The sequence below is a fragment of the Sinocyclocheilus grahami genome, unplaced genomic scaffold, assembly GCF_001515645.1.
Source record: "Sinocyclocheilus grahami isolate Dianchi unplaced genomic scaffold, SAMN03320097.WGS_v1.1 scaffold31.1, whole genome shotgun sequence".
NCBI lineage: Eukaryota > Metazoa > Chordata > Actinopteri > Cypriniformes > Cyprinidae > Sinocyclocheilus > Sinocyclocheilus grahami.
This window is the reverse complement of record NW_015505210.1, coordinates 595,019-611,856: the sequence shown is the minus strand read 5'-3', so window position 1 is coordinate 611,856 and position 16,838 is coordinate 595,019. Positions and strand designations below refer to the sequence as shown.

The 16,838-nt window shown below is 37.2% G+C and overlaps 1 protein-coding gene and 1 pseudogene across 1 annotated transcript; both read right to left on the bottom strand.

The window, feature by feature from the left end:
- Positions 1-997: 997 nt before the first annotated feature.
- On the bottom strand, positions 998-5,436 carry LOC107573461 (prosaposin receptor GPR37-like). The gene is made up of 2 exons (XM_016259895.1): positions 5,389-5,436; positions 998-2,447 (listed from the first exon to the last, which is right to left on the bottom strand). Exon 2 carries the CDS (start codon positions 2,355-2,357, stop codon positions 1,623-1,625), a length of 735 nt encoding a protein of 244 aa, XP_016115381.1. The 5' UTR covers positions 2,358-2,447; positions 5,389-5,436; the 3' UTR covers positions 998-1,622.
- A 597-nt stretch (positions 5,437-6,033) lies between these two features.
- Positions 6,034-16,838, bottom strand: part of LOC107573479 (protection of telomeres protein 1-like) — a 17,761-nt pseudogene continuing 6,956 nt past the window's right edge.

Genomic DNA, 16,838 nt, shown 5'->3' with positions numbered 1-16,838 from the left:
AGGGATTGTAGGTGGGGGGAGTAAATGTACAAAGCCCACCTTCAATACCACGACTGAGGGGCCCTTGAGCAAGGCACCGAACCCCCAACTGCTTGCAGCATAAATGGCTGCCCACTGCTCCGGGTGTGTGTTCACAGTGTGTGTGTGTTTACTGCTGTGTGTGTGCACTTTGGATGGGTTAAATGCAGAGCACTAATTCCAAGTATGGGTCACAATACTTTGTCACATGTCATATCATATATCACTTTTGCATTGTTCGAAACTTGTATGACTCTCTTCCGTGCAATACAAAAGTAGTTTTAAAAAATTTCAAATGTTTTTGTCCATACAGTTAAAGTCAATGGGGTCCAGCACATTGGACATTTTTCAAAATATATTTTTTGTTCCACAGAAGAAAGTTACTCAAGTCTTCAGTTTTACATTATCGGTCACTTGAGATTCCATTTCTGTTATGATGCTGCCTTGGAAGGAAGCTGTCTGTGTTGGAAGCATACAGCAAAGTGGCTCACTAGGTTTTGGAGGTAAGCTTAAATGTATAGTAAAAGAGATGGGATTGTTCTTCAAGCAGAGCAAAAATACAACTTTCCTTTGACATTAAATGGCCAATAAGCAACCAGACCACAATAACGAAACTCCAACTGTCCTGTTAAGCCAAACAGGCTTCCTACATCTTTCCCCACATTCCCAATCCAGTCCACACTTCTGTCCATGAGGTCATGGAATCCGTTTGTGTATGAATGCCTAATGTTGAACTGGCCACAGTATTAAACAATAGCCTCTGTGTGCTAGGAAATTACTGTATTGCATTGATGACCCACAGGCCTGTGAACTTACCACTGGAGGAAAATTGATTTGTTAGTTTCTCCAAGTAGTAATTTACCGTCACAAACTGAATAAAAAGAAAAAATCTCAAAATTCTAAACACTATCTCCAGGGCAGGTTCACTTCATAAAAATCAAGTTTATCTCAAACATCTGTAAAAAAAAAAAACCTCTTAAGAGCTTCCAATGTGGTGTTGTTTTTTATTAAAGTGACATGTCTTGGCTAAACAGCTTCTTCAGTGCTTTCCAGTGGCTGAAGAGCGTCACAAGTTCTTCTGCTAGAAAATACAGAGAGAATTTAATACTTAGATAGCAAAGGAGCTAGGCTTAACGTTAAACCGATTCACAAGAATCGCCAATTTCCACAACACCAAAATATACTACGAACGACCATTTTCTATTACCATCCATAAGCCTCTTTTTTTTGTTCAAAGATACTTTGAACAAAAACACAAATACACCAAATTAAAATGGAAAAAACGGTATAGGGTTAAGAAAACAGTGCAAATGTAACAAATGCATGCAAGTTAATTTATAATCCTTCTAGACTTCCTATAAACTTCCAAGAAACTACTCATGGTACACGTATCCTTTTGTAAACATCAACCATATGGCCTGTGCTCTTTGTCCCTTTTTTCACAAGATAAAATATCCAGTTTTTGGGCATCTCTCCCAAAACAAAGTCAAGTAAAAACAGAAACGGCACAAAATTGCACAGCCTGTGAAAACAACATCTCTCAACTATTTCATTCCGTAAATCTAAGCCCTAGGTAATGTTTAGCCCTTAGGTAAGGTACAACCTTAGCAGTGTGTTCCTGCTATTGGGAAGGTAGATGGATCCCTGCGGACTACAGTGCTATAAGGTGAAAGCTCCAGTTCGGTGGTGCCGTCCTGTTCGTTGTCATCACTGTTGGGCTCGGAGGACTTTGGTGGGCCGCACTCCTCAAAACAGCAGCAGCAGCAGTCCAGGAAGGCTTTGCTGAAGGGCCGACAGAGCACCAGAAGCAGGACAGGCGTAACCGCGGACTTGAAGAACAGCATCATCTGACTCACCAGATGCAAGATATCCAGCGTGCGCCGTGGCACGCCTGTAGCCATGTACACCGATACGATGTTGCTGATGTTCTCCGGAATGATGCAAAAGCCGTACAGGATAGCCAAAGCAACAACGATGCAGTTCATTTGGCTTTCCAGTTGGATCTGCTTGCGGTTGCCTCGGACGCTGGTTCGCTCAGCCTTGCGGATTTTGCGTGCAGTCACCACCGAGCTGATGATGGTGAAGAGGGTGGGCAGGCAGAAGTAGCAGCCGAAGTACCACCACAGGCGAGCACTGTTGTAGGTGAGTCCGAGCACGTAAAGCGTGTCCGGGAGAGCCGTGGAGATTCGGATTACGCAATGTTCGCACGGTATCACCTCTGGAGGCTCGAGCTCCTCTCTCACCAGCTGCCGGATGAGGAGCTCGGGGAGGGCGAGGAGCAGAGCACCCAGCCAGATCACGGTTAGCTTGGCTGCAGTAGACATGCAGTTCTCGATCATCTCGTAGTACAGCTGGACGTTGCTCGCGGCACGGAAACGGTCAATGCACAAAGCACAAAGAGTGAAGGTAGTTACTCCTAATGACGCCACCTGCAAGGTAAAGGAGATGTGTGGTCATTATAAATAAACTTTTAGAAAATCCTTCCACTGAAAAACCTGGACAAAAAGTGGATCAAGGTGCTATTAATCTTCATTCCAGGTTCTATTGGATAGTTCACCCAAAAATGAAAGTTCTGTCATCATCCTCTCACCCTCAAGTCGTTCCAAACCTGAATGAGTTTCATTCTTCTGTTGTTGGTAACCAAACAATTGACTGTAGCCATTGACTTCCATTAAATGGAAGAAAAAAAAAGACTATGGAAATCAATGGCTACTGTTTGGTTACCAGCATTATTATTCATACAGGTTTAAAAAAACTTAAACATGAATAAACGATGACAAAATGTTCATTTTTGAGTGAACTATCCCTTTAAACTTGATTGACAACACTTGTGGCATAAAAAAAGCAAAAATCTGGGTTAAACCCATATACTTCATTTTTGTACAGCTGAATGCGCAGCCTTTCAAAGTATACTCTATTGGTGTAAGTGACTGCAGGCAGTCGACACATGTGCTCTAGAGAGCTTAATCTTTTTCCAGCGTCTGCTCTATTTTTCTCCAGAAGTTATGACCAAATTTTTTTTTTTAAATCTTTTAAACTAAAGTTGCTGCTATCTCACAACCCCCTTACGCAAGCGATTGTCAATGCAGGCAACTGTTGTTGTTGCAGTCTCCGCTATTTTATTGTTGCTGTTTTTTCGTCTCTTTAGTTTAATTTTCTATTGTAAAACAGCAGCCCGGGCCACTGTTGCCACTTTTGGAACAACTGATTAGTGCAAAAAACCAAGTCGATGCGCATGTGCAACCAAAATCGGACGGTATGCGTATAGTATGCACATACTATTTGTGCTACACAGGGAGGCACTTACAATGGGAGTGAATTGGGCCAATTTGTAAACTTTTAAACACAATAGTATAGCCACGAGTCATAAATAATGTGCATTAACATGATTTTAATGCAAAAAAAAAAAGTTCACTAGAGTATGGCACTAGCAACACCAAGGTAATGGGTTTGATTCCCAGGGAAAGCAAGAACTCATAAAATGTGTACCTTGAATGCAATGTAAGCTGCTTTGGATAAAAGTGCCTGCCAAATGTGTAAACGTAAATGACAACTTAACACCTAAAATGTCAAGAACAATCATATAGCTCAAATAATACATAGAAGTTTTAAATAAAGGTTTCAGCTGAAAAATTCATGTAAGTGATTTTATAAAATTATTAACATTTCTGCATTTGAAAAATTTTTTTTTGGAAAAAGTCTGAATTAATTAGTAATCAATATTAAGACACAAGGGGTGTCGATTGAGCGTAACTTGTACTGAACCCCTGAGCCAGTGGAACGACAAGGAAATTCAATCCCACTAGACGAACATAACCACAGCCTTTCCATTTAAGGCCATCGACTTCATTGTAAAGTTTAAGCATTTTGATCAAGTTAGCGGGTTGTTCTGAATCTAGGGTGTAGGCCCTGGCGCTCTGTAGTGTGTCAAGAAATTAAAGCCACAACTATGGCACCAATCAGGTCAATTCCTCAGAAACACATGATACACTCTGAATGCTGCCCCAGGGGCAATACCACTATCTCTTTGTGTCTGCAGATGAGACACTCCCCCTTACTGAGGAAGACAAAACACAGCAAAGATGTCTGTCCTGACCTACACGAATAACAAAGCCACATGTTTAGCAGTTTGAACTTGTACAATATGCAGTTAGGGGCGCTTTGACATAATATCACAAAGTTAAGTAGTTGACGCAAAACTAAAACTTGCAAGTCAAAAATAGTGATTATCTTACATTTGTGAAATTGGACACACACTGAATGTTTTAGCTTTTTATGCCAGTAAAAAAAATATTTCAGTTGACTGAAATAATGCAATGCAAGTATGTGTTGCAATCTCAACATTGCCACAAAAGGTGCTTTAGCTTGATTGGTGTAAACATCTTTTTCAGTCAGTTTCTCTTTCAGGTCAACAACTGCCCTGGCGGTGAAATAGTTTGACAAAAAATCTTGCTAACCAAGTTTAAGTCAATAATTATATAGCAACTTACTTGACTAATAACCCATATGGTTTAGCAGAACAGCCATTTGAAGGAAATTTTTAACGTCTCTCTGTCTTGAGTACTGTGCTTTGTTACTAGCAGACAAATACTAAAAGTGTCTCTGGCATAAATGTTCTGTCATTTCAGATTTAAACGGCATCAAGTTGTAACATTTTTTTATGCTGATACGCAATGCAAGCTGACAGATCAAATGACAAATGAGGTGTGAATAGCAGATGTGGTGCATTCACCAGAAAGGGTAAACCAGCAACTTTACAAGAGTTTAACCAGCTTCATGTGTGAAAGTGGGATTATCTTTGAGAACCTGCTAGAATAAAGTCAAAGTCCAATGCTTCATTTTACACCATAGAGCTGGATAGGCTGCATTAAACCATAAGAGATAGAATGGCATGAAACTTTCTAATATGTGATGTACAGTATGTGAACAAGTATGATCCTTATTAACTTGTTAATCCAAACTGATTTCCTATATTATTATATAATTTTAGTATCAATTCATCTTGCCTTACGTTACCCTTATAAACATTTTCAAATTGGTCTATTACCAAGAATATCACACATCAGTAACACAAACTGCATTTCAATCATCCATCAAAAGTGACCAGTTTTACCTCAATGTATGGAATGATTTTACAGGAGAATTCCCCAAGGAGCCAATCCTTAGTGAGTTCGTGGAATATAACAAGTGGCAAGCAGAAAAACAGGATGACAAAATCCCACAGGGCGAGGTTGGCCAGCAAGGAGTTTGAAATGCTTCTCATGTAGTAATTGTGGCACACTATGCACATGATTGCTATATTCCCAACAATTCCCACAGTGAAAATAAGAATGGAGATGCACATGACAGCATATGCACCGTACGATTCACCTGTCACGGGGTAAAACGGGTTCTTCACCCCTGGAGTCTTTGACCGTGTATTAAAAGGAATGAACGGGGTGAAAACTTCCTCATAGTCCTCCACTGGTGAGGTGCCCCATTCAGGGATAGACGTGAAGTCAGTGGGAAGGTCTGTAGGCTGGATCTGCGCTACAGGCTTCGGCATCGACTCGACACGCTCAAATTCATTCTCAAGCAATCTGATGGTTTGATTTCCGTCAGGCTCATTTCGCGCAGTCACTCTTTCCTGTCGACGACAACGACGTTTTACGCGAATTTCGCCGTGCATTTCCCTCAGAAATGATTTGGTTTTCCTATATTTGTCCATTTGATAAGTTATTTCGTACTTTTGCCTGGAAGACGCTCTTACCGTTGTGTTACCGCTCCCATTCACCGACGTTACGTTTATCGTAGTCCTGGTCGATGAAAGCACATCTGTAGGTTTCTTACCCGTTTCATAACTGATTTTATTTAAAGTTACACGTCGTTCATGCCCGTCTGTATTGATTTCACGCACTTTATAGGATGAAGCGATTTTTGACGTTAAATCTGCCGTGATATTCCTACGCGCCAGAACTACTGAGAGTTCACAACAAACCAGCAAACAAAATACAGTTAAAAATTGCATTTCCATTGCGAAAATATCCAAATTTTGATAATTCCAGTGTTGTTAAGGCAAAGCCGTGGAACAAACATCAAGCGTAGTCCCGTTCGCTGGTCTCTCGTTTAGATGAACATCTCCAGTTTCCATTTTTTAATCCCAGGAGTAATATTATAACAGCAGAATTGTGATGGGGGGGGGGAAAAATTAGAAATACTTGGTCAAACAGGTGACTAACCAAATAATTAAAAACTAGTTGAAGCCCTGGAACCTCATAAATATTTACTAGCATTTCGTCTAACAGGAAAAATGTACATGTCAGGGCCAAGAGCTTCCAGCTTCTCCATAAAGTTAGAATCCTTGAGTGCCGTCCATGGGCTCCTGATGCAGCTCTGTGATATGAAGCTCGGTCGGGGAGGCGCCGCTTTCACAGATACAACACCTAGTGGACTGAAACAGAACTGCAATGCGTTTCTATCAACAACCACCGGCTTTCGATGCTCACCAGTTACTTCACTTCAGATGGGTTGTTAAATATGACTCATACAGGTCTAAGCAGAACAAGTAAACAGAAAAGAGTTTTATACTTTATACTACATACTCTATAGAACTAGTCATTATTTTAACTGGAAATAAGTGGGAATCCAGCAGAAAAGATGCATTATAAATATAAAGCCGTTTTATTTTACAATATGAATTTATGGATTGTGTTTGACCATAATGTATTTACATTTCTCAACAAAAAACATTACCGGCAACTCCTTTTTTCTTGTTCATCGCAGGTGGCCATCTATGATCTCTTTGCTCTATTCTTCTCTAATTTCTGTGTTAGTGATCTGATAGCAAACTTTATTTCTGTCGCTGTCCTTTACAGGGTAGACTGATAGGCAAAGATCCAGCCATGGACACTCTTCTACAAAGACAGTACAGAAAAAAACAAAACATTATCTTATTCTAAATGTAGGAATTCAGACAAACGATTCATAGGAAATGAAATCTTTACCCAAACTGCTGTATGGTGGTTGAATTGTGTCCATGATGGTCTGAATCTTGTCCTGCAAATCCGGACTGCCTGAAGCATCTACAGCAGAAACATGGAAGAACCTCTCCTATAAAGAATAAGACAATCACTCTTATCCATTTCTAAAAAAAAAACAAAAAACAAAACCAGTGCCCTCTGCTGATGTACGTTTGCAGAATTTCTACTCTTTTGAAAGACTACTTAGCAAATAGCATTGCTATAACATGTACACTCACAGCGTTCTCCCACAGCAGAGCCTCTAATGTGTCAGTCTGGTCCTCCAGATCAAACTGGATTAACAATCTGAACTGCATCTGCTGAACTCCCAGGGCTGTGTGACAGAGACACAGATGAACTCCTTAAAGGTACAGCCATACATTTTTAAGAGTGGCTGAAGTGTCTACAGGTTATTTTTTTGGCCAACTAGGACATCACATGAGATATTTAAAAAAAAAAATAAAAAAAATGTTGCAGTGATGCCTGGGTCGGCTTTTTTGAAAACACACCTGAAAACATACATTTGAACTGAACTAGGCTCATTAAAATTAACAAAACAAACAAATAATAAATAACTTAATAAACAACAACAAAGACCTCAATTTAATTACTTATAATTTGTATAAATTGTTATTTTGACCTTAGCTTCAGATTTTGAAGTCCTTGTTTGTGACTAAAATTACATTTTATAAAAAACACAATTATTAAATAAAATGAAATGAATGTTAAAATGTTATAATATTTAGTAATTAATGTATTTTTTTCTGTATGAATAAGTGATTAAGAATGTTAGCACACAGAAACTTTAGATATTTAAAGGGGCACCTATAAAATTTTTCTTATTCTATATACATTCAATTATAATAAAATATACTTCTACTCAGTACAGGGTTATTAGAGTTAACTCAAACTAAGGCTAAAATTAAAACCATTAAAAAAATTTTTTTTGTTACTTCAAATAAAATAAATGTTAACTGAAATTAGGCAACATTTCTCAATTTAGTTTAGCTTAGCTTAATTTGATGTGCAAAAATAACTGAAATAAAAACTGCATGGGCCTATATTTTAATTGAAATTAAAATGAAATGAATATCTTTTGTCTCCAGAGAACAGGAAGGGAGCTGTAAGATCCAGAAGAGTCATCCTGCCGTTCAAAGATCTCACGGGAACCAGGTTTTTGTAATCCCGTGATAACACGCAAATCTCATCCAGCGTCGTTCCTGTAGATACAATGCTTTTTTTGTAAATGGAAATACAAATCTTTATATAAAAATGCTTCTCTTTTTAGTCAGAGATACCTTCGACGAATATCAGCTGCATGTAAGTGCTTTCCCCCACCATGTCTCTGGATATGTGCATTGAGATGGTTCTGCCAGGCTCTCTAGAACTTGCTGATGAAGTGGCGGCCCACAGCTCATCGCAAGGTTGGTTGTCTTTCACAGACTCCCGGAAGACTTTAGCAACAGCGCTGTCATCAGGAACATCTTTTCTGTCACATACAAAAAAAAAGTAGACTACTGTTCAAAAGGTTGGGGTTGGTAAGATTTTTAATATTTGGAAAGAAGTCTCTAATGATCATCAAGAGATTTACAGTTAACTAATTAACAGGTTTTTAATTGTACTGTAATTACTTGCACTGGCCACCAAAAGCTTGGAATAATGACGTCTTTAAACTCACAAAGACTGAAATTATTTAATTAAAAAACAAGGGAAGACAGTACTGTCAAAGATTATTTCAATTTAAAATAGCTGTTTTCTAGTTGGATATATTTAAAAATGTTTTTTTTTTCTGTGATGGCAAAGCTGAATTTATTTGATTAAAAATACAGTAAAAACAGTAATATTGTGAAATATTTTTACAATTTAAAATAATCATTTTCTATTTTATTTTAAAATCTAATTTATTCCTGTGATGCAAAGCTGATTTTTCAGCATCATTACTCAAATCTTCAGTGTCACATGGTCCTTCAGAAATCATTCTAATATGCTGCTTTGCTGCTCAATTTTTTTTTTTTATTAATGATGAAAACAGTTGTGCTGTTTAACATTTTTGTGGAAACAATGCTATTTTTTTCCCTATATATTCTTTGAATAGAAAGTTTAAAAGAACACTGTTTATTTAAAGCAGAAATCTTTTGTAACATTATAAATATCTTAATTGTCATTTTTGATACATTTCATGCATCCTTGTTGAATTAACAAAAATAAATAAATTACTTTTGATCCGTAGTGTAAATGTAACAAAATTAAAAATGTTTTGGATTATTTATTAGGATTGTGATATACCAAGTTAAATCAGATGCATCTTACTTAAACCTTTAAGTTGCATTCCACTTAATAGCCACCAGGTGGCAAACAGAACATATAGCAAATCTAGTATAATAAATCTACAAATGTCTGCTCCTCAAGAGTGAAACACACAAAATATAAATGTTGATCCAGGAATTTCTTATCTAAGATCAAACTGAGACCCATTTTGAATTAAAAATCCACCCTCGAACCAGTACAGATCACACATTTAATTGTATTTAAATATTTGTCTCCAACTAATGAGTATTAAACAATTAAATAAAGTATACAATAAGCAATATTACAAAATTTATTTTCATTAATGAGAGTCAGGAGCGGGTTGTGTAAAGTGCCAGACTCACATTGTTTTACAGTTGGAGCAGAAGAGTTTCAGGCACTGGTATAATTGCTGAGGCTTTTATTTCTTCAGCTGGGCTCGTGACACGACAGCGGCAGTGTGGTGCGCTTCACCTGGGCGACTGTGAGCCACCGTGTGTTGTGCTCACATGTCCGTACTAAACAATCATTATAGACATGTTACAATAACAGTATTTACATCAGAGTTTGTCAGAGCCGTGGCTTAGTGGTTTGCATGCGCATGTTTCCCAATGCTGTTTCTCCAAATATGAATCCAATATTGTGGATTTACTTTTACTGTAGAATAAGACGTGACTAGTATAAGAGGGTCACGTGTCTGCATCTGCATCTGAAATGATAACAACAACATTTATTTAATCATTAAAGCTTATTTACCTTTTTATTCATCTGATGCAGAAAAAGCTTTGAGGAGATCTTAAACCTAGTAATATATATATATATATATACACCCATTTCTTCATCATTTGGCAAGACTAAAAGGAAACATAAGCACATACAGATGACGGCGAGCTAAAAATGACACAAAATTGGATAGAAATTGGAAACCAAAAGAGGCGCCACCAACCTAAAGCCTCTGGTGGCATGTACCAAATCTCCAGTAATGTGCCATTGTTCACATCACACTCATCCAGATCCACATGTTTCTCTAGCACACTGAATATGGATCAGTAGAGAGAGAGAGAGAGAGAGAGAGAGAGAGAGAGAGAGAGAGAGAGAGAGAGAGAAAGAAGAGGAGAGACAAATTATTACATGAATGTCAGGTAGACATCTAAGAGGCCACAGAAGTAATTTTTTTTAATGGAAATGAATTTGACTTATAGGGTGTCTCATTTATTTTGCCATCAAAATGCTCATGACTTCAGCAAATTCCTATATGTGAAGACTGTATATATTATATTACACACACACACACAAACACAAACTGTTCAAAAGCTGGTGTCAGTATGTAAAGAAATTAATACCTAAATTCAGCAAGGACGCATTCAAATGGTCATAAGTGACAGTAAATATTTCCAACTAAAGCTTTTCTTTTGAATTTTCTATTCATCAAAGAATCCGGAAAAAAACACGAATCAAAGTTTCTACAAAAATATTAAGCAGCACAACTGTTTTCAACATTGATAATAATAATAAATGTTTTTGAGCAGCAAATCAGCATATTCAGATTAGCAGATCAGAATGATTTCTGAGGGATCAAGTGGAATTCTGCTTCAAGTGATTCAGCTTTGCAATCCAGGAATAAATTACATTTTAAAATAAATTACAATAGAAAATAGTTCTTTTAAATTGTAATAATATTTCACAGTATTACTGTTTTTACTGTATTTTGATCAAATTAATGTCATCTTGGTGAGCATAAGAGACTTGGTAGTGTGTGTGTGGTTGTGTGTACAGACACACTCTACTGCTCAGAAGGTCAGTGAGATTTATACTATGATATATACATGTTGAGTCCAAACATTAAGTTCACAGTGTGGATTTAAAATCTAATTTAAATCAGAAAAAAAAACTAAATATATTTTTTTCGGATTTAAATTAAACATTTTAAGATTCCACAATCTTTTCTGTCACTAATCGAATTTGTTACGCCGATAATATATTTGAAAATGGAAAGAAATAGCAAAATAGAGGCATTTTAAGTGGTTTCTAGACTCACCTCTTGAGGGACTGAAGATCAGGGCTCTCCGCAGGAAGGCTGCGTGAACCTCGTCCATATGACGTCCCTCCATGCAGGTGGAAACTGGGGTGTTCAGGCTTATGTGACCAGAGCGCCTGGTGTTCAGCAGACATCCTGGCATCCAGTTAATTGAGTGAGGGGACTGTGACGATTTGTTAACCTAATGAATAATTGATTTGTTAAATCAAATTAAAATTAGTGTGTCAGATTGGTCGAGACGCTACAAGCGCATGGAGATTGTAGAACCGCAGGAACATGCCTGGCTGAACACAAACACAAACAGTAGGATGTTTTCATTACAACATTAGCTTTTTCAATTCTAAAGACTGATGAACCTTGAAATTGTAGTTCAAGTTGCCTTGCGAACTGTTTTTGGTAGGTCTTCAAGTACAACTGCTCTTTTCAGGTCCTGCCACAACAGGATTCAAGTCAGGACTTTAACTGTACAACTCTAAAACTTTAATTTGGATTCTTAGCCATTCAGACATAGAAGTGTCCATGTTTTGGATTATTGTCTGGTATCAATCAATTACGCATAAGCTTGAGCACAGATATTCGGTCATTCTTCTTCAGAATAGTCTGGTATAAAGCAAAACTCATGCCTCCTTTAACAATAACAAGCCATCAAGGTCCCAAAGCAGCACCAATATGCTTCACCATACATATAGTATCACACTGTTACAGATCTCCAGAATCCAGATACAACTTGTCTCCTCTGAAGAAGTTTGTAACTCATCTGTCCATGGAATATGATCACAAAGTTCATGGAGATCATTCAGTATTGATGCGGTTTCTGGTTTTCTACTATTTTTATTTTTTTTTGCAAGTGACTCCTCCTTATTGAATCATTGAACACGGAAGAAAACTACTTTAAGTTTTCTCCATTTTGTGTTAACAACTCAAGTTCAAGAACCTCAGAAATGGCTTTGCAACCCTCTATGGCTTTGTAACCAATTTCTTTGTTTCAAGCCTAAGGGGTGCAATTACTTTCACATGGGTTTTTCCAATTAAATAAATAAAATAAAGATTTGACTATCAAAAGCATACTTTGCTTTTTTTAGGTTGAAATTTCATTTGAAGATATGAAACCATTCAGAGGGAAATATGCAATTAAAGAATGAATCAAGAAAGCAAGTATCTTTTTTACAGTAATATTAAAAATAATAATAATGAATGCAACTAATAATAAAATACAAAATAAGAAATAAAATAAAAAATCATTTCACAATTTCTCTCATCTCTACTCGAGTTATTCTATTGTGTGCTACATTAACAAATGTACATGAATGTTCAATGATCAGTACAGTAGGAGGAGCTATGGCATCAGTGTTGAGCAACAGAGTCTCAACATTACAGTAAGATTAGATGGTAAGAAAATAAATGTTGGTCCCTCGAGATCACTAGGAGCAACATGAAGACAGCTAGAGCTGGAATCACTTAATGGATGTCTTCATATTATGGTCTTTAAAAAGCCAAGAAGAGAATATGATATCAAAACACCTCTAAACAGATAGTGTCAGATTTCAGTTCTGCATTTACAATCTGGTTCTGAGAGTCCTCCTATAGCTGTATGCTATTGACATCATCTTTGAGGTATCGGGCAAAAGCAATGTCTTTGTTTTCCCTGAATTCAGCACCCCAGGCCCTGTTTGTACAGAGATTTGAAGTAAGCCTAAGTGCTGGCATTCACAAGAACTGGTTGGATGCGACACAGCCTCTAGACAGTGCTTCTACATGGTTTAAAACGGCATTATGAAGGTGCAAACCAAATAATTTGAACAAACTGAATGGTGGCATCAATTACTCAGCATCAATATTTGATTGAAACAGACTTATTCCATAAACAGAACAAGGTGGGTAACCACATTTCAAGAAAACAAGCTTGCTTTCCATGAGTGCAAATTTGATTCTGCTCATTACCATCTTGCTTGAGAATAAGCGGACAACTGAAAACCAGGGTGTGAGATTGGAGCTAAAAAGAGAACTTGGAGTGATAAAAATGGCCTTGAAGAATTATGGCTGGATCCATTGAAAGAACCAAACGTTTTCCTTCATATCCAGCATCAAAAACAGGCACTAAACTCCCAAACCAGTGCTTTCTTTCTCTGGACAAACAATCAGACAAGAATCATTTATGAAAACATCTACTTTTAATTCACAACCTTGATATATTAGTGATATATAGTAGTGTGCTGTCTGGTCAGGAATGGAAATAAATGGAAGCGCAGTAGCATTTTATTACAACCATTACCATCATCACCAACATCATTAAAATTGAAGATTCAGTCATTATTTACTCAGCCTCATGTCAATCCAAACCGGAGGTTGGTTGGTTGGTTTAGTGTCGATAAAATCAGTTATACCTAAAATCAGACCGTAGTATTGGTTACCAGCAAAAACAAAAATTAAGTTCAGATTCTTTCATTCATTTTGTATGTAACTATAACTATTTATTTTACTTGGAGTTTATTATCTGTATTTTTATTTGATAATTACAAAACTTATCACTGTAAATTGTTGTTAATTTTGTAATAAGGTTAATCAAAATGCACGATCACTCGACACAATTTTTTTTTCAGTGGAAGAAAAAAGGTTATAAAAAAACTTTCTACTTTTATCATTACAATGACAGATAACAAAATGACAAAAAAAACACCATTAAAAGTATAATAAAAGGAATTCATACAAATCATTCGGTCACACATTTTGTAGCCAAACTGCCACTATTAACTAAGTATTAACTACAACTTTTGCCTCAGTACACTCCTAATTTGCTGCTTATTAATAGTTAGATAGTTTAGGTATGGGGTAGGATTAAGGGATCTAAACTATGGACTTGCAGAATAAGAATATGTGGGGGGTGGGGGGGTTGGATAGATATATACAGCCTAATATATATATTAGGCTATTATATAGTAGCTATTATAATAGCATTATATAGTGGTTCAACGCATTATATTGTGTTTTTTTGGAGTCACAGATCGAACTATTTTTTTTTTCGGATAAGCAAGAAAAGAAATATATAAAAAAAAATAAAGCACAGAGAATGACAATGCCATGAAGGGTTTTTGACATAGGCTAATTTTATGTGTATGTATACGCAACTCCGTATTTCCGAGCTGTCTGAAACACGTCTCTTGTGTGCGCTTTGATTGTGTGCGAGAACAGCACGTGAGTAACGAATTGAGTGAGTAAGCTCTCTTTCATTTCTTCTTCTTGTGGTTTAAAACTGCGTGTACGTTTAAAATGGCAAATTAATCTGCGAATCACGTGCGTGCTGAACGGTAGGGTCTCATCCGTACGTATTACGGATCAACTGCGATCCATTTAACTCTTAATATGTGAGAGATCAGAGCAATCTTTCATTTACTTATTTAACATGAAATTGTCAAATTGCTACTCCATATTAATCGCATACAAAGAAAATACAGAATAATTAGAACAATCATTAACATAAATAAATAACAGTGTCATATCTATAGGCCTACACATTTTCCCCAGAATATACTTGTGACCCGGTAGCAATTCTTCCACGGCCCGGTAGTGTGTCGCGACTCGGTGTTTGGGGACCTCTGCTTTATAAGAACTAATAAATAGCCAATATGCTAGTAATATGCATGCTAATAAGCAACTAGTTAAGAGTGAGAGAATTGGTCCCTAAACTAAGTGTTACCAATTATTCTCTTGCAAACAGACCAAATTTAAGTAGTTATTCACTGAAAATATGTATGTTTTCCACTATAAAGAACCTTTTGTGGAATGTAAAGGTTCCATGGATCTTAAAGGTTCTTCAAGGAACCACAGATGACAATAAAGAACCTTTATTTCTAAGTGTAGGAGAATCTATAGCTTCACAGAAAAAGTCATACAGTTTTGGAATGACGCGACTGAGAAAATGGTTAAAGAATTTTCATTTTTGGATGAACTATTCCTACATCCCATCAGGCTTGCAACATTTTCCTTGAGAAATGACTCAGAACATAAAACTATCAGTGAAGACAAATCTACATATACTTGGTATTCTCCTACTCGTGTTCACTGCACGGTTGGTTACACACAGCAGGAGAAGGAGCTGGGCTGCTCGGCACAGGTGTGCTGTAGCTGGCGTGAAGCTCCTCTGACGGTGCTGGTGAGGGCAGCAGGAAATCTGTAACATTCCTCAACTCTCTCATCCTATACGGAAAATTCCATTACCCAAAGCTTTGTTGATGTGTGCGGCTGGATAACACAAACCTTGTCCGGACCCTAATATATATGGAAAAACAAATGGGGCTGGGGAAGCATGCTTCCTTTCACTACAAACCTCTACAAAGTGAGTAAATCAATAATTTGCAAATAAATTCTTTAAAAATCCTACAATGTGATTTTCTGGATTTTTTTTCTCATTATGTCTCTCATAGTTGAGGTATACCTATGATGAAAATTACAGGCCTCTCTCATCTTTTTAAGTGGGAGAACTTGCACAATTGGTGGCTGACTAAATACTTTTTTTCCCCACTGTATATGTGACTAAATCTTCACTCTGGGTGACTTGGGTGCCATTGGCTAATCAATTCTTAGATTTCACTTGCCAGTGTGTGAGTTGGAGGGTAAGTATAAGTTTAACACAGATATAGTTTCACTCGCCGAACACTCTGACTGAGCGCTTGAGAGGTGCTCTCCGTCAACAATCTGTGCGATTTTTCAATTCATCTCAATGGATGTACAGCGTACCTGTATTTGACGCACCATAAACTATAGTGTGAAGGCACATGACTCGCCGTCACTTTGCTGAGAGCAGTGTTTCTCACACACACGCAAAGAAAGAGAAAGAGAGAGAGAGAGAGAGAGAGAGAGAGAGAGAGTCTTACATACCATGCATAATTGACACGTTATATGTAAATGATATTCTTTGTTGTATTTCCTGTCAAAATAATGGAGTTCATTGGGAATTCTTCAGCTTTTAAGAACAAGCAGAAGATATGCTGGTTTTTCCGGTAGTGGGTGGAGCTAATGCACAAACGACAATCTCATTGGCTGGCACTCACCTATTATCGTCCCTGTTTTGATATAAGCAAATCAGTTCGCAAGAATGCTGACAAAGTGATTGATATTCATGAACCCAGCAGCTCATCAATCCTTAGTGAGCTTTACATTGTTATTAGTAGTCAAATTAGTATTATTATTATTATAATCTTACCAGTATTATCGTTAGTCCCCCCCCCCTCCCCCTCCCTCCCTTTTTACAGAAACACTGAATGACCAACAATATCTAGGGCTTCTCTGGGGTCTGAGGTGATTTTGGGGCCCTTGAGATGTCTTGACATGCCATGACATTTGTGCTTATTTCAGCTACTTATAACATACTATTGGCCAACATGAAAGTTTTTTTGTGTTCAGCACAAACTTTGTTACAATAATATGTGAGCAAGATGGATTTACATGTTTGCATTTTTTAGAAAAAAAAAAAAAAAAAAAAAAATTATCGAAAGTAATTT